The sequence below is a fragment of the Ostrinia nubilalis genome, chromosome 12, assembly GCF_963855985.1.
Source record: "Ostrinia nubilalis chromosome 12, ilOstNubi1.1, whole genome shotgun sequence".
In the NCBI taxonomy this organism is placed as follows: domain Eukaryota; kingdom Metazoa; phylum Arthropoda; class Insecta; order Lepidoptera; family Crambidae; genus Ostrinia; species Ostrinia nubilalis.
This window is the reverse complement of record NC_087099.1, coordinates 2782388-2803627: the sequence shown is the minus strand read 5'-3', so window position 1 is coordinate 2803627 and position 21240 is coordinate 2782388. Positions and strand designations below refer to the sequence as shown.

The following is a 21240-nucleotide window of genomic DNA, read 5'->3' as shown; positions in this document are numbered from 1 at the left end:
CTGTGACCGCAAGACCAAACCAAGGTGACCGCATTGTCCCCATCTACGCACCGAGGAATTACAAACTCTTTGTCACAAAGTTTGTTTCATTTGTTTTCCGTTCAGAAATTAATTGTGAACTTTATGAATAAATTCACTAATTAAATGAATTCATGCAGTATACATTTTTATTTTTATAATTTGTATAAAAACCTGATAATTCTACTTCAACAGATTTTTTATAAACAGAATAATCATTAAAATCACGGATGAAATGTAAACGTCATTTTGGTGTAGCTTTTCTGAACATACAAAAGAATGTGGTAATTCTTCAAAATGGTTGCTTTGTATGGTTTGCCAACTTGCATGTCTGTGTTTCAGAGTTCTTTGTTTTCTTAGTTCGGTTATTTTTTGTAACATTCAAGGAAAAGTAATACTTTTTTCTTCATCATTAGAATAAAGTTCAAATAATTACTTTTGCAATCCAAGCCTGTGGTGTGTGAGAAAGATGTCATCGGTAATGTGAGAGCTTTCGACGATCATTTTTATTTTATGGAATTATGACGTTTGTGATTCTCTTTTGGAATATAATCGAGTGAAAAACATCAGGTAATTGGCATTTAATTAGAATTTGCTTGTAAAAACAGTGGTCGTGTGCTAATTAAGTGAAACAAAAGCTGCCTCTAATTTTGGCATTCCTGAGCTGTATGTCATGATAGATTCATGTTGAATATCTTTTCGATTGTGTATTAAATGTTTATTAGTTATAATTTTAAAATCCAGTTGTATAAGTTCTCGTAAGATGGTAGGGTGTTTTTCGCTAGAACAGATACTAAGCAGATAGAACACAACCCCAACAAAGTACTAATCCAACTAGAAAGTGTTCAGTATGAGTGACCCAGCTTGCTGTTACATATTTTGTTTTGTTTTCAGAGTTATTCGTCATCAATTCTCATAAATTCGGAAGTGTAAACATGTGGTTTTGAATCAAAAGTGGGACTGAGAAGACCAGTGTTGACATTGAAATATCCCAGTGAGCTAATTACTGTTCAAGGCATTAAGTGTAAACAAGTTGCAAATGCGAACGGTGACTGATCGGTGTGGAGGGTGGGGTGTGCTCGTGTGATGGGAGGGGTGGGGTAAGCCGTGAGGCGCTCGGGCGCGGGCGCCATGAACCCGCCGGCGCCCGGCAAGACGGCCACGCGCTCCTCCGGGTACAACCAGAAAGCGCTTGCCGAAATCAGAAACTCCTTGCTTCCATTTGCTAATATTGGAAGCTCTGAGCCTCCTGGATCGTCAGCGGCAAGCACTGTTAGTTCTGGGGTCAGTTCCGGCTTCAGTTCGTCGTCTGGGAATGGATTAGACAAGGACTTAAATGTGCTACCACAGTCTCTTAACCAACTCCTTGCTTTGGGATATGATGAGGTATGTTTGTATAAACCTTATGAGTAATATTTATTTACACTTCCTTTTTTATCAATATTTATAGTATTAATCACTAAATTCTCAGCTAAGATGTATAAGACGGTCAGTAAATATTAATTAATCACAAGATTGCTAAAAATATTAAGCTGTTTCCTGTATATTAAACTGTAAACTCATATTTATTATTATAATGTCAATCGAGGAGAGTTATTAAAGAATACATTACATAGAATCCCGATTATCCGGATAAATTAAAACCAGGGGTATTCCAGATAATCAAAAATCCGGATAATCGATTTCAAAGTAAAAACAAACTATAATTAAATTTTTACTATAGAAAGGGTTTACATACATCATTTTAGACCATTGGGTGAATAAAAAAAAATCCCTCAATCATTTTCTTTGTGCCACTTGAAGGTTCCATCAAGCAAATGCTGGTTTTAATGACCACATACTTATACTAGCCAGACTGATGATGCTCCCAATTGTATATATTTTTCATAAATATTAGATTTCATAATATTTAGAAACCTATTTTATGAATGCACATACTTAACATAATTAATTACCTTTAGTGTAAAAACTAATTATCTGCAATGTATTGGTACAATCAACTTAATTTTGATACAATTTAATTGCAGATAATTGGTTTTTACACTAATGGATGATATTTAATATTCCTTGGTGCATAGGAATGTACAGTAGAATCTCGATTATCCGGACTTCGATTATCCGGATATCCGATTATCCGGACTCGTTCTTCATGGTTTCTAATTGCCAACTCAGGGTCTGGACCCATAAAAACCGAAGGCACCGCCACCGTAACATGGTACGGACGTCTTCTTAGTTCATTGTTAAAAGAAATGGATGACCAATGGTCTAAAATTTAGATTTTTAGACTCTAAAATGATGTATTGAAAACCCTTTCTATTGTAAAAAGTTAATTATTGTTTGATTTTAGTTTAAAATGGATTATCCGGATTTTCGATTATCCGGAACACCTCTGGTTTTAATTGATCTGGATGATCGGTATTCTACTGTACCTTATAACTATGTCTATATTCTCTTCACTTTTATTAATGAAAATTATTATTATACTAGCTCAACACACCTACAATCTAAAGAAAAGTTTATTGCATTCACAGAGCCATCTTATTTACCATCAAAAATATCACATTTTAAAATCTTACTAAAATCTTGTGCTGATTGTATTTTGTAACCATTTGAGGCCAATTTTAGAAACGACTGTAAGTACTTTAAAAAAGAAATAAACAAGTGGTAGATGATTTCTTATTAAAAGTTTGGGGTTATTTATAATATCTGTGTGAATGAAAATGCCCACATTATTTTCTTAAATGTAGATTAAATTTTTTCTATGAATATTTTACTCTATGAAACTAATGGATATAGGAGACCCTAAGATGACCTAATTTGTCATCTCTTACCAGCTAATTATTTGTATGCGAATTATGTAATTAAAGCTGTACTGTTCCAGAAACCAATCACATTTTCTTTATAAATAATCCATGTATTTTACACAATTATCAGGAATATCAGTGAAAACAGCATTGAAATTCATAGGGTAATAGGGATTAAAAATGAATAAAATGAATCTGTGGATAGTAGCAGCAGCCTAGCAGTTTTTGAAATGTACATACTTCTTTTGTGTGATTTATTTATAGTAAAAACATTTTTTTTTCAAAAATATATATAAATGACTTTCGTCTTACAGGATTCTGCGGTGAGAGCACTAAAATTTAACAGCGGACGTTTCGAGGCGGCACTGGATTATCTGTCCAAGCAGCAGGAGCCCCTCAACGGTATCCTAAAAACGAGCGCGCTCAGCACCAAGTTGATAAGGAAACCGAGCCTCGAGCGAGACCTGCACCGCGGCAGCCCCGCGCTCGACTCGGGCGCCGGCAGCTCGCGCTCCGACAGCCCGCGCCAGCCCGACGCGCCGCACGACAAGCTGTGCCGCCAGTACTCGCCCTCCGCCTTCGCCGAGCCGCCGCCGCCGCCGCCGCCGCGATGCCCGTCCACGCCGCCCGTGCCGCCCTCCGTGCAGCAGCTCATGAAGCGCATGTCGCCCGCGCCGCCGCTGCCGCCCGCGCGCGGCACCAGCCCCGTGGCCGCCGCGCCCGCGCCGCCCGCGCGCGCGCCCATGGTCGTCCAGAACGGCCCGCAGGCGCAGCAGCAGCTGTCCCAGCAGATGCAGGCGCTCGCGCTGTACCAGGCCGGCGCCGCCGCCGAGCTGCCGCCGCCCTACCCGCTGGCCGGCGTGCCGCCGCCGCCCTCCTACTCCGTCTCCATGCAGAACCGCCAGAGCCCCCCGCAGTCGCAGGACTACCGCAAGAGCCCCTCGTCCGGCGTCTACTCCGGCGGCACCTCCGCCGGCTCGCCGAGCCCGATCACGGTCACGCAGTCCGCCGGCTCCGCCTCGGGCGTCGCCCGCCCGACGCCGATCCAGGCGTGGACCGCGAGGCAGGCCGTGCAGCCGCCGATCATCATGCAGTCCGTGAAGAGCACGCAGGTGCAGAAGCCCGTGCTGCAGACGGCGATCGCGCCGGTCGCGCCGCCGCCGATCGCCGGCTCGCCGGCGCAGCCGCCGCCGCCCTCGTACGCCAGCTCCATCCAGCAGAAGCAGCAGCAGACGCCGCCGAGCTACCCGCTGGCGCCGAAGCCGTCGTCGCCGGGCTCCACGCCGCCCGCCGCGCCGGCCGCGCCGCCCGCCGTGCCCACCACGGAGCCGCCGAGCTACGCGATCACGATGCAGGCGCTGGCCGTGCAGCGCGGCATGCAGCCGATCCCGCCGCCGCCGTACGGCAGCCAAAACGAGAACACGACCACGGTCAACTCCCACCACTCTCCTTTGCATAAAAAGTTCTCGAACAACGGGGAGACGTCGCAGGGTTTCGAAATCAAGTGTCCGAATCAGAACTGTACGAATAATTTACTGAAAGACACGTGCGCCGCCTCGGGGTCGGACAAGAGCTCGAACGGCTCGTCGGAGCGTCGAACGAAGGGTTTGGAAAAGATCAGGCATCAGTCGCCGATTCCGGAACGAAAGAACATCAGCAAAGAGAAGGAGGACGAGAGGAGAGATTGCAAAGTCAGAAATTACTCGCCCCAGGCGTTTAAGTTCTTCATGGAACAGCACGTGGAGAACATTCTGAAGTCGTACAAGCAGAGGACGTTCCGGCGCATGCAGCTGGAGAAGGAGATGAACAAGATCGGGCTGAGCGCGGAGGCGCAGTGCCAGATGCGCAAGATGCTGTCGCAGAAGGAGTCCAACTACATCCGGCTGAAGCGAGCGAAGATGGACAAGTCGATGTTCACGAAGATCAAGCCGATCGGCGTGGGCGCTTTCGGGGAAGTGACGCTGGTGCGGAAGATCGACACCAGTCACCTGTACGCCATGAAGACGCTGCGCAAGGCCGACGTGCTGAAGCGCAACCAGGTGGCGCACGTGAAGGCGGAGCGGGACATCCTGGCCGAGGCCGACAACGAGTGGGTGGTGAAGCTGTACTACAGCTTCCAGGACAAGGACAACCTGTACTTCGTCATGGACTACATCCCGGGCGGCGACCTCATGTCGCTGCTCATCAAGATGGGCATCTTCGAGGAGGAGCTGGCGCGCTTCTACATCGCGGAGCTGACGTGCGCCGTGGAGAGCGTGCACAAGATGGGCTTCATCCACCGCGACATCAAGCCCGACAACATCCTCATCGACCGCGACGGGCACATCAAGCTCACGGACTTCGGCCTGTGCACGGGCTTCCGGTGGACGCACAACTCCAAGTACTATCAGAGAAATGGTGAGAATTCTTTTTGAATCCTTTTTACATATTCTCTTCTAATCCTTTAACGTAAACGACAGATTAAATGGCACAGAATCTAGGCATCTGATAGTGCGAGACCCACAAAAATAGGTCTATTAAAAATAGGTCTGTTTTTTATGAAGCCACGATAGCCGAACGGTGAAGGGGTCGGACTGGCCGACTCGTGATCCGGGGAACGCGGGTTCGGTCCCCGCCGCCGCTCGACTATTGTGGTGAGCTCACTCGTGACACAAGCATATTTAGCTTAGTACGAGGGGCTAACGGGAGTATTTGTGAAAATAACAAATTACTAATAATCTTTTAAAAAAAATAATAACTAAGAATGAATATTCTAATACATGTACTCATTTTATTGTCCTAGATATGATTCCACCACACAACGAATCAGTATTCACATAAGCTAAAGACAGTATTGTTCACGTAGGCAGGTCGTACTGACGACGATATATCGCTCAACAGTCGTGGCGTCTTATTTAGTTGTAGTAATAGTTGTTATTTTGCAAAAAGAATGTTTTTAATCTGTTAGACTCATGCCCGTTTTCACCATTAATCCCTAACTTTTAAGTGACACCAAGATGATTCACAAGATGAAAAAAAAATCATGTTATGGTGCGTCCAGACTGGGCGAATTTGCTCGCGCGGCAAGCTGGTCATCCTGTTCACTCTGCTTTTGAGTGAGCAGGATGTTGAGTTTGCCACGAGAGCAAATTCGCCCAGTCTGGACGCACCATTATGTTCATAGTGGTCACTTAAAAATTAGGGATTGATGGTGAACTCTATTCAAAGCCACTTATTTGTGATAGTCAGCCGTTTGGTGTAGTGGTTCAGAACGGACTACTATGCCGAGAGGTCCCGGGTTCGATTCCCGGCCGGGCAGAAATTGAAATGATGAATTTTAATTTCTGTGACGGGTCTGGGTGTGACTATGTATAATATGTATGTATTAAAAAAAAAAGTATATAAGTAGTATATTAGGGTGTCCCTTATTTTTCAAAGTTTTAAATTTGTAACGCATAGGTCTTAGTTTTGTTTGTTTGCTTCTGAAACACTTGGAAATAAATTTTTACTTTATTTGGAGTACGATAACCCGTGCCGACTTGAATCGGAACATGTTGCGCGGCAGTAGCGGTGCGTATTCGCGGTATTTGTCATTTGTTCTCAATTAATCTCGTGATTAACACCTATTGTTTGACATTTAGAAGATGGCTGTGGAATTAAGAAGCAATAAAAAAAGTATTTTCTTAGTCGGGGACGTAAATTTATCAAATAATAGGCACAAAGTTACCGTTAATCGTCAAGTTTTTGCAGTATTTTTTAACATATTTTGCGAAGTTAATTAACACTGCAGTACACGCGCCCCTTTTTTTACACGAATACACGCGCGGCCTACTCTGGTAAGCCAATTTAAAATCACTGTAAATCAGTTTATAAGCAATTTTTGAATAGAATTACTATGTAAATGATAAAAGTGTTTATTATAGTTATTTTATAATCAAAGTTTCTTTGTATAACTATTTGAGATCAAACATTATACAGATTTAAAAGTTGTAAATTTTTTGGACCAAATTGGCACTCTGAGACCAATGTTAACAAAAAAAAAATTACTGAAAAATATGATTAGTTTTTTATCTGTCATAGTATTCATGACTTTCTACAGCCTGGTACATGGTGTAAATCCATTTGTTGCAAGTCTTTCATAATTTTTTTGTCGAGTGATTTCGGGCTTTTGAGTAGACCCGCAGTTTTGACGGCCAATTTTAGAAAAGTGCGTAGACTCTAGCGACCCAAGCTTTACTGGCTTACTGACAAATTTAGTAAACGAGGCTTTCCTGGAATGCCAGCTCTCTGGCGCAAGTTTCCAAAAAGTTATAGCGTAAAATGTTACCCTGGTCTACTATAGTAGTCCGCGCGTGTACTCTAGTGTTAAATGTTATTGAAAGCTCTAATCTCATAAATCGGGAGTGTATTATATTTTGGGAAAAGCTATAAATCCTACTAGAGCCTAACTGTGTAAAAACTTTACCATGCTTGGAGGGAGTTGCAAGAAAAATTATTTAAAAAATTCAAGATTTATAAGCGCCGGTGGGGAGGATTTAAAAACATATAAAATATTTTAACAAAAACAAATAAAACCAAGGCGTCCAGTGTGTTAAGGTGTAGACAAAAAGTTAGTTAAGAAAGCATAAAGTGCAAGACAGAGAAAATTAAATAAATAAATCAATAAAAAATAGAGCAAATATGTTTCAGAGGTTTATCGTCATCCCTTACTACGCAAGATTCTATACAAACGCAAGGACATCACGACCAGCTTACCAGCTCTGAGGAAAGCCTTAAGGAACTCTTGACATCCACTTTCCAAAAGGTATATGAGAGTGTTGACAAATTGATTTCCTAAGCAGCCCTGAGCAATTTCAGTCAACATCTTTGGTACTTCATATCAGAAGAAATTGCCGTTTTATCACTCTTTGATGATGAAGGTAATGAACAAACACCGTCAATATTGTAGTAGTGTACAAAGAGAGAGTATGATTCTGGGAAGAGATACATTCCATCTGAAGAAGGTATGATTATTTCTATGGTAAATAGGACTTTGTACTAATTTTTTATCCTGTTTTTAATGAATTGATAATAATACTGCCTTATTTATTGTTGCTGGAAAACCATTGAGTGGTTTTGTGTCTGTCAAGAGTATAAATTTACTTTCTCGATTGAAAATTGATAATAATTTCCCCCTGAGACACATTTCTATATGAGAAAAAGATGTTGCCTATTTAAAGGCAAAAAAGTGCTTTCTTTAGGGTAGTTAATGATACAGCTGAAAGAGCTATAAAGCTTATGCAAGATTTTCATGGTTTGATCACTGCAAAGAAAGAGCAAAAGCTTCTTTTGCTACGCACGGTGTAGCAAAAATCAGGCCAATATTCAGGAGCATGGAAATCTGTATCCAGAATGTAAAAAAGGGTCCCTCAAAAGTAAAATATATTGTCTGATCTGTAATGTTATCTTCTTTTTATAAATATTTTATAAAAATTAAATATTTTAATTGATTCAGCTACTTAATAAAAGGAGTAAAACCAACATTTTTCAAAATCTTCAGAGCTCGGTCGGCACGGGTTAATGTTGACGTAGGAAGATGAAATTTTGTATTTAAGTATGTCTGAGTAGTACGAAAAGAAATAGGGGGTATGCATTTCAATATCTAAAAAAAATTTTTTTTCAGCCATATAAGGGACACCCTATAGTATATCCGTTAAGCTAGCACCCATAACACAAGCATTAAGTTGCTTACTTTGGGGCTAGCTGGCGCTGTGTGAAATTGTCCAAAGATTATTTATTTATTTATTTATTTATATGCCTTGTGTTGTTTGCAGACCACGGGCGGCAGGATTCAATGGACCCAGTAGAGGGTGAGTGGGGCGCTGAGTGCCGCTGTGCGCAGCCGCAGCAACAGCAGCTGAAGCCGTTGGAAAGGTCAGTTGGCCAGGTCATCTCTAAGGCCCGGTTCAGACATGCGGTAACCGCGTGTGTCTGGGTGGTTCTCATTGGCGATACACTGAGGAGGTAACCGTGCGGTTACAGTTTGAAGCAAATGTACGAGTACCGCCTCGTTATCGCGCGTATTTGAATCAGACTTTGCATCCATTATTCATAACATTCGGTCAGAAAGAAAGAAGTTTGTGAACATCCTCCCTCCATGCCTCTAATCCATATAGCTAGCGAGGGGAGTGTAGTGCGAGCCCGTGCGCCCTATGTGGACGCACCATAAGCGAAATCTTCCATTTGTTTCTGGTAAATTAGAAAAGTTCGTCCTCCTGCAGTATAGGACTAAATGGCCTGATGATAATGATGTTGATATTAAGCTGAGTTGGTTCCTGCTGTAGATGGTAGTTACCCCATTGCTTGTGCAGTAGGCTAAGAGCGGATAGAATAAGGATCTGTATAACTAACCAAGTTCCCTGTCCGCAGACGGCGCAAGCGCGAGCACCAGCGCTGCCTGGCGCACTCGCTGGTGGGCACGCCCAACTACATCGCGCCCGAGGTCCTACAGCGTACGGGCTATACGCAGCTTTGCGACTGGTGGTCCGTCGGCGTCATCCTCTACGAGATGCTGGTCGGCTCGCCGCCCTTCCTGGCCGCCACGCCGCAGGAGACGCAGCTCAAGGTATGACTGACGTTGTAGCGGCCAGTTATAATAGAACAACAACCATAAGCTGTCAAACGAAACCGATTTTAGGATGTCACTGGATGTCATTTGTGTGTCAATGTCAGGATTATTTCACTGTGTTGTACGATAAATAAATCACTGAATCATGACTCCGTTTCTGAAGTACTATTTCTCATAAACATCCACGATTTCACTCATGTAAAATCTGAAAAAATCTCAGTTCATCAGCGTGTCAATAAGTGCAAAGAACTGTCAAATAGTTTTATCACACGGTGTTGCTGCTAGTGACATCTCACTCGCTCAGTCCTTTGTTGCTCTATTACACTAGGTATATTAACTATAATATGACAAAGACTACTAGACTGAAACTGGGGCGGTGTTGAATGTTTGGGACTGCTGAAGAGATAAACGAGTGAAGAATTCTCCACGTTCTTGGACAGTACTACAGTTACAGTTGGTAGATTGTGATTTATGTACGAGCTAAAACTAAATTTATTAATTGTGAGACCTATTTGTATATTTCATCACTCACTAGAAAGGCTTCAGCCAGACCTCTAATCATTGACTGTCACCAAAAAGTTTTATTCCCATCTCTCACCAAACACTTTCTCCGTTGCAGGTGATAAACTGGGAGAAAACCCTGCACATCCCGGACGCGGCGAACCTGTCGCGCGAGAGCAAGGACCTGATCCTGAAGCTGTGCTCGGGCCAGAGCACGCGCCTCGGCAACCACGCGGGCGAGCTCAAGGCGCACCCCTTCCTGCAGCCCATCGACTTCGAGCGCGGCCTGCGGCGCCAGCCCGCGCCGTACATCCCGCGCATCGACTACCCCACCGACACCTCCAATTTCGACCCCATAGACCCCGACAAGCTGCGCAACTCAAACTCCTCCGACTCCAACAAGTCCGACTCCGAACTCCTCGACAACGGAAAAACCTTCCACGGCTTCTTCGAGTTCACCTTCCGACGCTTCTTCGACGAGGGCTTCACCAACAAAATCAACCTCGACGACGGCGACGCGCAGGGACCCGTCTACGTCTGACGTATCGAGTGTGACCCGCGTGTGCCTTGACTCTCTCTATCGAAACGTTAGTCTTGTAAACGTAACGAACGTGACGTATTTAAAATTTAATTAAACCGTACTGTTAATGATCCCGGTGATAATGTTGTAATATTGTATCGTTATGTATTTGTAAGAGTAATCTTATTTCATTGTAATATATGTGACGGATGGACGCGAGAATACGTCAATGGTGCTGCCCGCTCTCGGCGGATCTAGTGTTGTTCCATTCATGTATACTATTTTTGTAGAGAAATTATTTATGAGATAAGAACAAGCTTACTTGAATTAGCGAATGATTTGATATTGTCACTATATTTTCTTATGTATTTATCGAGGTAGGTCGCTTAATGTGTGTTTGTTTATATAATTGTAAAACGTAATTTATGAAGACGCCTACGATGCGTGCCGGCAGCGGCGAGCAGTGATACTGTGCTTCCGAGCCCTCGCGTGCCTTACTTAGTACTGGTGTATCTGGTCACCACACTAGAACAGGTTTTTATAACTCGACTTTTGTAGAGAGTGCAATACATATTTATTAACATGAATCGATCACATTGTTGATGCGTATTTTATTTTTTGACTTCGGTTGAAGGTTTTAGATGAGCTCCAAATTCGTAACAATATCAACGTTTTCCAAATTTGTGATTATGTGATCAGATGGCGTGATATCACCCATTATTTCCAGGAAATTTGAACCGTAGACTACTGATACGTTGATGGCTTGAACTGCCTGGAAATAGAGGAAATAAACGCCCGCAGTTGATTGTTTTCACTGCAAAGTAATCAGGCTTATAACTTTAATTAAATGAAACTTTCGGTAAAATGTAAATCTTATCAAATTACAAAAAGGTACAGTTGGTACATATCTACTTATTTATTAATTGTATAGCATTTGAACAATAATTAAGTATATTGCCGCGGAATATATTCGTCAGAGAGCACTACGTGCCTGATTAGTGTCATAACTAGCACAGGGCGATATCAAAGATCGTTTCGTTATATGAACAATATTTATTTTAATAGTAAATGTAGGAAAAACATTTTAATATTTTGTTTTCACTAACAACGTCCAATATAACGTGTAGTTGCAAAATAATCTTTTTGGAAGTCCACTAGACTCATGTCCCAAAGCCTGGTTAAGGTTGCCACATCTACGAAACAGCTCGTCTGTGGGTCCCGAGACCCAACTTTTTATCATTTGTACAGTAATATTATAAATGAGTCACTTCAACCTTGAATTATGTGTTATTGAATGTAAATTGTTTTATTCTGAAATGAAACATGCTTATAAGAAGTAAATGAAAATAAAATATGGGAATTTTGTTACATTTTTTCGTTTCACCCCTTACATTTATTTTGTTTGGTCGTTTTTATATTTTAAGGCTGTAGGAGGAATTCTTGTACACTTTTGTTGAACTCGTCGGCGTATTTAATGTGGATATTGTGCTTTCCTTTCCGGAATAGTTGAAGCCTGGAACAATAGTATTACATTAATTTAAAGTCGGTAAGACGAGGGTAGGCAAAGAAGAATAAATAAAAATGTCAGGTAACTTCGAAATATAGTGGGTCTGTTGACCGAGTTTTTCTAGGACATGATTTGCGACAGTTTTATGTGCAGTTTTCATCAGTTTTGACGACAAGTGTTTCAAGATTGTTATGAAGCTTAATAAATAACTGACCTTGAACCAGTAATATTAGTGAGTAAATGCGAGGCGTGTACTTTGTCGACCATCGGGTCCTTTTCTCCGTACAGTATGAACGTGGGACACTTGATGTCCTTGAGCATTTCGTTGCAGATGTTGCCATCCTTGGCCCGGAAGAGAGCGATCATGCCGTCCACCCACTGAGCCCAGTACTTGGCGAACAACTCCTCGCCGTATACTTGGATCATGGGTTCTCGCATTGATTTCGACCATGAGTTTACGTCGCGGATTTCTAAAAAAAAGACATGAGAATTAGCGTTGTTTTAGGCAAAGCCCGAGTGGAACGTGTGTGATATGATATGCAATTTGGGTTTCTAATTTTGGGATCGATTATTGTGCAGGCTAAAATATTGACATAATTTAGATAGGTTTTAACGCGACGCATTGACGGCCTTACAGAATAGAGACACAATAAAATTAGTGTAGAGTGTGACGGTACTTGGAGAAGAAAAATAATAACATGGAGGTAGAATTAGATGATTGTGGATCGCGCACCTCCAGTGAACCTGTGACCACGGCCGGTGCAACCCGGTCGAAACGTCAGGCAATATTTCAATATTATCTATCCGCGTATCGCGTTAAAACCTGTTTAAATTAATTCAATTATGAAATGCGAACGTTTAAAATTAATTAAAATACTGACGTCCCAAAATGATACTTAACAAGAATCGCACCCCGAAACTGTTTGGTAATAATCTAGCACATTTTTTAGGAAGTGTCCTCTAAGAATGGAAGTGAAGTGAGAACTAACTTTGATACAAGTCCAGTTCGTGAGGCAAGATGAAGGAGTTGGTGCCCCACACGACCATCTTGCGCACGGCGGCCGGATGCTTGGCCGCCAGGATCATGCTGGAAATGCCACCGTCGCTCCAGCCTAGCAGCGAATACGAGGGGATACCTAACGCCTGAAAGACATTTATTTAGGTAAGCTTCTAGTTTATTTCGTCAGTCCTAGAATCTTAGCGATTCCCGAGCAATATCACGAAAAAGAGTGAAAATGAAGTCAACAATCATACGACATTCTGGCAAATCGAATCTTTAGTGCAGTCGTTAGAGTTACGTTACGTCTTCTTCTGGGCGCTTGGGAGAAGTCTTTCAGAAACTCCCGACATTCTATTTTTATTAGATATGTTTTGAACGAGAATCGGCCCCCCCAGGTACAGTAATCAAGAAAAAACTACCTACCTTCATAAATTCATGAGCGTATTCGGCGTCCTTCTCATAGAAATCGGTCGGGAAATCCCTTTCAGGTGGTCGACTCTTCCCGTATCCTGGCGGGTCCCAGGCCACCAGCGTGAACTGTTCCCGGTCGAAGCCTTCGACCTGCGGCCTGAAGTCAGTCCAGATGGAGCCGAGAGCGCCAGGTAAGCATAACACATTGTGGGGCCCGTTGCCGACTTTTATGTAGTTTATGTTGCAATTTCCAACCTTAATTCTGTCTTCCTGAAAGAATTTATTTTAGATATGATTCTGATTTAATTTAATTTATTTATTTTGTTATAATTGTTAGTACAGTCGGAGGCAAAATCGGAATAAATAACACAAATTCAGCTACCTACCCATTCAAATTTGCCGCCTTTATTTACATCTATAGTGAGTTTAACAAGAATTTGATAAACCGAAACACTACCCAACACTTACCTTTGGTAATACATTAGTGGAAAAAGGAGCACAAATAATTCGCACTTTGGAGCTCAATGGAATTAATCTATTTAAAGTCTTTATTAACATTTTTACAATACACTTCACAGGTTAGTGGTAGCGGTAAACTCTTAACCTTGATTAAAATAAATTATTCTGATAGCGCGAGTTTACGTAGATGATATGACATTTATTCCAAAACAGTGTAGATTAAACCCTCAATGCAAGTACACAAGGTTCCTTTTTAATAAAATGTGTGTGCAAGGTGCAAGTAAATACCTCTTGACATTTCCCCCACTTTCCCCTGCCTGACGTTACTGGTTACTGTGCTGTGTTTTTTTTTTTTTTTTTTTTTCTATTATGGCATGCACGGCTTGTGCGTCAGCCACGACGAGGTAAGGTAAAGTTAGGGAAACGTATAGGAAAGTAAAAATGGAGAACGGAAAAAAAAAGGTTGCAAAGGATCAGGAAAGTTAAGGAGAAAACAAAATATTAGGTAGATTAAATTTTTATGTTATTATTACTCATATAAACAGATAGGGTATTATAAATATCAATAGAATGCATATTAAGGAGGCAGGCTATGGAAGTTGGGAATGGTACTCGTAAGGATATAAGGGATTCGATGAAAGAGGATCGGTCATGTAACGGACAAATGAAAAACAGATGATTTAAGTCACCTGTGCCAGTACCACACTCACACAAATCAGAATTCACAATTTTAAGTCTAAAAAGATGCGTAGGTATACAGGCATGGCCAATTCTCATACGGATAATATTAGAGGTAGAGACCTTTCCCAGTTTCATTTTAAAAAACCATGGTTTCAAAGGAATGGTTGGTTGAATGATCTTGTACCATTTTCCTTTAGTTGCACTAGTGTGCGCCCAATCCAATTCCCATGATTCACGCAAGTAGGACTTAGGGAGGGACAAAAGGTCATGACAGTAATTTTTATAGCTAATCATATCACCATTCACAACAGCTTCATTGGCAAATTTATCAGCCTTTTCATTACCGAAAATATGGCTATGACTCGGAATCCAGGCGAAGATTATTTTGTACCCCAAAGTAGAACATTTATGAAGCAACTCTCTGCATTTAATTACAATTGGGTATTGAATATTGCATTTAAAGGGAAATTTTTCTAAGGCTTGTAAAGCGCTCTTAGAATCTACGAAAATTACTGTTTTTTTCAGTTTCATAATTTGGACATATTCTATGGCTTTATAAATTCCACAGCACTCCCCGGTGAAAACTGATGTTTCAGGAGGTAATCTGACCTTTTCGTGAATACCATACTGATGATGGAAAAGCCCTACTCCGACCACACCATCGTTGGAGTGTTTGGATGCATCGCTATATATATGATGCCAATCGGCCCAATTATCTTCAATAATGAAGTTAAATTTATATTTAGCGTCAAGTGAATTTTTAGGGATATCTAAATCATATATTATTTCAGGAGAAAGAACTAACGACTCAAAAGTAGCAGAAAATATGGGAAATTTTGGAGTTCTGTGAGTCGGAGCTTGAAAAGATATAAATTTACGGTAACTTAAAACTAAACAGGGAAGGTTTTTATGAGCCCAGTAAGGAGATGTACCAATAGAATCAGATAAAAGTTGTAATTTTAAAAATAGAGGGTGATTTGAATATTGTAAAACTCTAAATAAAAATTTGTCTGATAAGAATTGACGGCGCAGTCTAAGAGGAGGATCAGTGCATTCAACCTGTAAAGTATTAATGGGGCTAGATTTCATAGTACCAGAAATAATACGGAGAGCCTTTGATTGGATGCTGTCCATTTTTTTCAGACCGACTAGATTGCAAGGTTCTAAGAAGTAAGCTCCATAATCAAGAACACTACGTATTATAGCGTTATAGAGAAGTTTTAGCGAGGAAGGGTGAGCACCCCACCAGACCCCTGAGAGGCAGCGCAAAATATTTAATAAACGCTCACATTTGGCCGTGACATAATAACAATGAGGAACCCCTGATAGTTTGTCATCTAAAATTATTCCTAAAAACTTTGCTTCCTTACAAGCCTGGATAGTAATATTATCATAGTAAACAAAAACAGGAGGTGGCATCCGCATTCTACTAAAAAGAACCACAGAACTTTTTGGGACCGATAATGATAGACAGTTATTATCTAACCAGATTTTAAGGGAACTTAGAGCTGCCGTTAAGCAATGACATAATTCGCTTACTGAATAACCGGTAACGTACAAAAGAAGGTCATCAGCATACTGTAGAATATTAATTTTATTAATAAAAATAGATTCAAGGTCGTACGTATATACGTTATACAACAATGGGCTTAAAACAGACCCCTGAGGTAATCCTCTCCAAAGAACTCGGGTCAGGACTGTTGAATCTTGAGTAGTAACGTGAATAGATCTTTCTGATAACATACTAATAATGAAATTGATTAGGGTAATCGGTACCTGTAGCTTTAAAAGTTTATTTTTAAGAATAGATAAATTAACACCATCGTAAGCGGCTGTGATATCGAGAAAGGCAGCGAGGAGACATTGATTATTAGTAAAGGCTAAGCGAATGTCTGTAGTAAAAATTCCTAAACTATCCATAGTACTCTTCCCTTTTCTAAAACCAAATTGACTGGTAGCTAATATACCTTTGCTTTCTAAATACCATTCTAATCTATTTTTAACTAAATGCTCTGCAATTTTGAGAAGAACAGACGATAAAGCAATAGGCCGATACGAAGTGGAGTTACCTACAGGAGAGTTCGGTTTGAGGATTGGTATTACCTCTTGAGATTTCCATGATGGAGGAATATTACCGTTAATCATAATGGAATTAATTATTGATAGAAAATATGAAAGGCAAGAATCGCTTAAATTAATGAAAAAAGAATAAGGAACACCATCAATACCAGGAGCCGAATCTTTCACGTACGACAAAATGCCTTTTAATTCAGAAAAAGTGAATGGAGCATTTAAATCTGTAAGGTTTTCAGTGCAAATAGGATAGTTTAATTCATGATATACTATATCTATAGGAGGCACAGAAGGAGGCGCTAATTTGTCTAGAAAGCTATCAACAATTGATTTATCTATGAACGAGGGAGTACTCTCTCGGAAACAAGATCTAAATCTCCGTATATTTTCCCATACCTCAGATGGGGAAACGTCTGGTGATATCGAAGTGCAAAATGTCTTCCATCCTTCCCATTTTTTTTGTTTAAATAACTTACGGGTGCTGTTTATAAGTTGAGACAAAATTTCTAAGTTTTCGGAAGAGGAAAATGCTTTGTACGCACGTTCCGCTAATTTTCTTTTTTTAATAGCTTCAGCGCATTCTTCATCCCACCATGGGGGAGGAGGAATATATCTACTACTATTTTTTTTAACAGGAAAAATATTGTCCGCCACGTCAATTAAAACTTGAGTGAAGGTATCAGCACAATTGCTATGATTGTCTAATTGTAAGGAAGGAAGTGACTCTAATCTTTCCTCCACTTTTTCTTTAAAAAGTTTCCAATCAGCATTAATCAATTGGTACTTCAATCGAGGGGGACGGATTGGGATTGATTTGTCAGAAAATGGTAAAGTAATAAATAAAGGATAATGATCACTGCCATATGAAGAACTAAGTACGTGCCAAGTTAAAGATGACGCTAAGGAAGGAGAACATATGGATAGATCAGGAGCGCTGAATCCTTCAGAACTAGCAGTGCGACGTGTAGGTTCCCCGGAGTTTAGTAAACATAAGTTATTCACATCTAAAAAATCTAAGATTCTTGAACCGTAATAATTAGAGGAAGAACTACCCCAAGAAGCATGCTGGGCGTTGAAATCTCCCATTATTAAAATGGGTTTTGGAAGGGAAGGTAAAATACTGAGTAAAATTTCATCATATATAATAGAGGATGGATGTGGAATATAAATAGAAACAAAACAAATGCCGTTTACAGAAACTGCTATAATGGAATAATCATCATTATGAATAGGAATGGGAATGTGTTTGAGAGGCCAAGAATGCTTGATCAGCAGTGCAACACCACCATAGCCATCTAGACGGTCCTCTCTAATGCAGGCATAGCCTGCTACCTTAAAACAACTACTAGATTTAAGCCAAGTCTCTTGGAGAGAAATGGCTAAAGGGTCATATTTATTAATTAAATGAAACAAATCTGATTTTTTACTGTAAATACTGCGGCAATTCCACTGAATTACCACTGAATTCATTATTATTTATAAAATTACTATTAAAAGTACTATCATGCAAATTATTATTTTTATTACTTACAGAGTTTTGGGATGAGGCAGCGTTGGTCGGTGTGAAGTTTGAATTATAATGTGTTAGCAACGAAAGGATTAACGCTGATTTGGCTATCAAATTACACCTGAGGAACGCGGGGAGTCGTACGGGATAACAAAAAGATATTCCTTGTGGCATTCGAACGTTGGCCGCGGGCTAGAACGCCATGACCCGAGAGCCTTCTAAAATATGAGTGTGTTGTGTACCTATGATTGATGGCTTGAATTGGCAAATTATGGTATTGGTGAATAAGTTGGTTTCAGACTATTTGTATTTAATATCCAATTTGTGAGTGAGTATGTGTACGAATCTAACATATCAGAAGTGAGTCCGACGCCCATTGGTATGTAAATTATTTTTATTATTATTGATGCAGTTGCATGAAACAACAAGTGAGTTTTCTGGAAGTGGCCGCTCAATCAATAGTTGACTGGCAGAAAATAACATTGAGTCCTTATTTTATGCGCTTTTATTTTGCGCGATAAAGTTCACGACAAAAGAATGGAAAATACAGTGAGAAAAAGGAAACTGATATTGTTTTGGATACTGTTACTTACGTTATTATTTGAGAAGATCTGCTTCGATGGTTTAAAATTTTAATTTAATTAAAATAAAAAATAAAAACGCGAAGTGAGTAATTTTTGGTATGAGGATGTCATTATGCAATTTTTGCAAAGAAAGATTTCTTTTATTTATCAAGTATTGAAGATATTTATAATTTAGATCTTCGCAAGAAACTAAGTATGAATTTGGAATGGCTAAAAGTGATTTTATAGTGAATATATTGAATTCGTAAAAGTACCATTTTACGAAGAGAAAAGATAAGTTCTCAGCAGATAGTTTATGATTAATATAAAATATATCATAATGGAGTTCATTAATTTCATTTTTTTACTCCATCATTGGTTATTAAGATTTTAACAAAATAAATTTTGTGAATTATTTGAAAGTGAAAAAGGATTATTAGAAGTTATGTGTGTCAATTATGGAATATATTACTGTGAAATAATATGGTGATGTAAATTAAGTAAATTTAAATTACCCATATAGAGTTCGTAATTATTTTGTATTCAATTAATGTAATATTACATGCTGTTTGGAACAAACACTGGTCAAACACATCCTGACTCGGATTGCGCTAGCGAAGCGAACCTGTGTTTATATTAACACCATTAAGATAAAATTTCGTGGCGAGGCCTCGGAACAATAAACACCATTGTGTGTGGTTCTAAAGGTCCAAAGTAAGTACTTGTGATTTGTTACTATTATGATGAATTTGTTGTGATTGTGCAAATATGATCTATGGAGATACACATATTTTAAGTTACTGGTAATAATAAATTATATTTGGTGTATTTTAGCCCATGGAATGGTATGGTACCTACTATATTTACAAATGGCAAATGTACTGAAATAATCATAATGATTATAATAATCTCCTTTGACCGTTTCAACCCGATATGAAATTAGACAGCAGCTATGTATGTATTACTTATTAGAATATCCTTAACGAGTGGAATAGCAATAAAGAATTGAATTGAGTCGGATTGAATTGGATTGAATTGAATTAAATACCTACATAACATTCGATGACTGAACACATGGACGATGAAAGTTGGTAATTAACAAATCGATAATAAGTAGGTAAGACTACCTAATTGTCGTAGAGATGTGAACACAAATGATAAGTATTTTGATTTTGACGTTGAAGAATAAATAAGATTCGGTAATTATTTCATTACCCCAGTGAACGGAGTTGTTTTGAAGATAAGTAATTAACACTGTCAGAGTGGTTAAAGATTAGTCAAAGTTTACAAGTTGAAAAGCGACACCTACGTGATTGCCTAAATGTGTCTGCGTTACATTTATGTTACCACACGCAATATATTTGAAAATAAAATCGTATCTGAGGTAAATGAAGTGATAAGTAATTTGTTTTCAACCATTAATGTGGGATTTAACAGTTGGGCTTTCAGTCCTTGACCAATAATATGAGCTCAGATTTGGTAGCCGTTGTGCTAGAATATTTGTGATATTATATGAGTAACGTATTGGTTATTGCATCACTATGAAAAATTGAACTTGAGTTAATAATGGTTTGATACCTAAGTGTAAAGATCACGAAAGTCCGGTGATGTTGTGATGATAACAGTGATTTTACAGGTAATGTTTACAGATAGATACTGATTGAAAGATTTGAATTAAATGATGTTTTGTTAACCGGAACAAGGTAATTGATACATAACTGATGTATAATAAATCCAGTGCAGCTTATACTTACAGCCATGTGTAGTGAGCGATATCATGTAGTATCGATGAATATGATTATAATCAAATTACTTGTTTTTACAATAGTTATTTAGAGTGGTTTAAAGTTTACGTTTGTTGAAGCGGATGTAGCGAAATTAGAGCTAGATAAACTGTGTACCATATGGGTAACAGTATGTTTTAAGGCATACCTACAATGATTTACCAAGAGACAGTTTATTGTGATTGGTAGTATAACCAACTAGCGGTGAAAATAGATGCATCATTGAAATTACTTTATATCAGTTCGAGTGTAACTATCCCATTGGGAGAGTTATGGTGTGTTAATGCTGTAATTATTATTATTATTATTCGATGACTGAGTATGAAAGGTAGGCCGAATAGCAAGCAGCGCTCACATAATTGTGAAATGGATGCTGAAGCTAAGCGGTGCTCACTCAGTAGGTAGATAGATACCTGAATTATTTAGTAAGGGAAATGCTATGAGAACAAGTACGAGAGTGCCAGAGATTATTCTTATAATTAGACAAATTACGCATAATAATTGATGCAAATCGAACTATTTGATTCTAGTAACACAAATTGTGTCGAATACCCTATATTTTATAGTGAATAAATAGTGATGAATGAGCTAACAAATAAGTAAGCTATAGACCTGAATCACAGTTGTTATGAAGAAGAGACAAATATACGAGTGGTACTATGTGAAAAGAATGTATGTTTATTGAAAATCTTTCAAAATATCCGTGACAAATGTTATCCGAGTTAAAAAAATAAAAGAAGCAACCTGCTTATTTGCGAGACGAGGAATCGAAACAGACTTGTCGTTCTGAAGTTCATATTACATGGTCACATTCTCTGTAATTTAT

At 39.6% G+C, this 21240-nt stretch overlaps 2 protein-coding genes across 2 annotated transcripts; one reads left to right on the top strand and one right to left on the bottom strand.

Moving 5' to 3' along the window:
* The first annotated feature begins 229 nt into the window (after positions 1–229).
* Positions 230–11794, top strand: LOC135076785 (serine/threonine-protein kinase Warts). Its single transcript, XM_063971219.1, has 6 exons — positions 230–588; positions 913–1404; positions 3137–5219; positions 8615–8714; positions 9210–9405; positions 10028–11794. Exons 2-6 carry the CDS (start codon positions 1150–1152, stop codon positions 10448–10450), a joined length of 3057 nt encoding a protein of 1018 aa, XP_063827289.1. The 5' UTR covers positions 230–588; positions 913–1149; the 3' UTR covers positions 10451–11794.
* Positions 11710–14109, bottom strand: LOC135076787 (valacyclovir hydrolase). The gene is made up of 5 exons (XM_063971220.1): positions 13816–14109; positions 13360–13617; positions 12926–13079; positions 12151–12406; positions 11710–11942 (listed from the first exon to the last, which is right to left on the bottom strand). Exons 1-5 carry the CDS (start codon positions 13903–13905, stop codon positions 11849–11851), a joined length of 852 nt encoding a protein of 283 aa, XP_063827290.1. The 5' UTR covers positions 13906–14109; the 3' UTR covers positions 11710–11848.
* Positions 14110–21240: the final 7131 nt, after the last annotated feature.

Bases quoted from the DNA above. Each gene is read 5' to 3' on its own strand.
- LOC135076785 (XM_063971219.1), top strand. From the start codon at position 1,150: ATGAACCCGCCGGCGCCCGGCAAGACGGCCACGCGCTCCTCCGGGTAC. The intron at 1,405-3,136 runs GTATGTTTGTAT...TTCGTCTTACAG, and splicing joins TTGCTTTGGGATATGATGAG to GATTCTGCGGTGAGAGCACT. The intron at 8,715-9,209 runs GTCAGTTGGCCA...CCCTGTCCGCAG, and splicing joins CAGCTGAAGCCGTTGGAAAG to ACGGCGCAAGCGCGAGCACC.
- LOC135076787 (XM_063971220.1), bottom strand. From the start codon at position 13,905: ATGTTAATAAAGACTTTAAATAGATTAATTCCATTGAGCTCCAAAGTG. The intron at 12,407-12,925 runs GTTAGTTCTCAC...TCTTTTTTTTAG, and splicing joins CGAACTGGACTTGTATCAAA to AAATCCGCGACGTAAACTCA. The intron at 11,943-12,150 runs GTCAGTTATTTA...CTATTGTTCCAG, and splicing joins ACTAATATTACTGGTTCAAG to GCTTCAACTATTCCGGAAAG.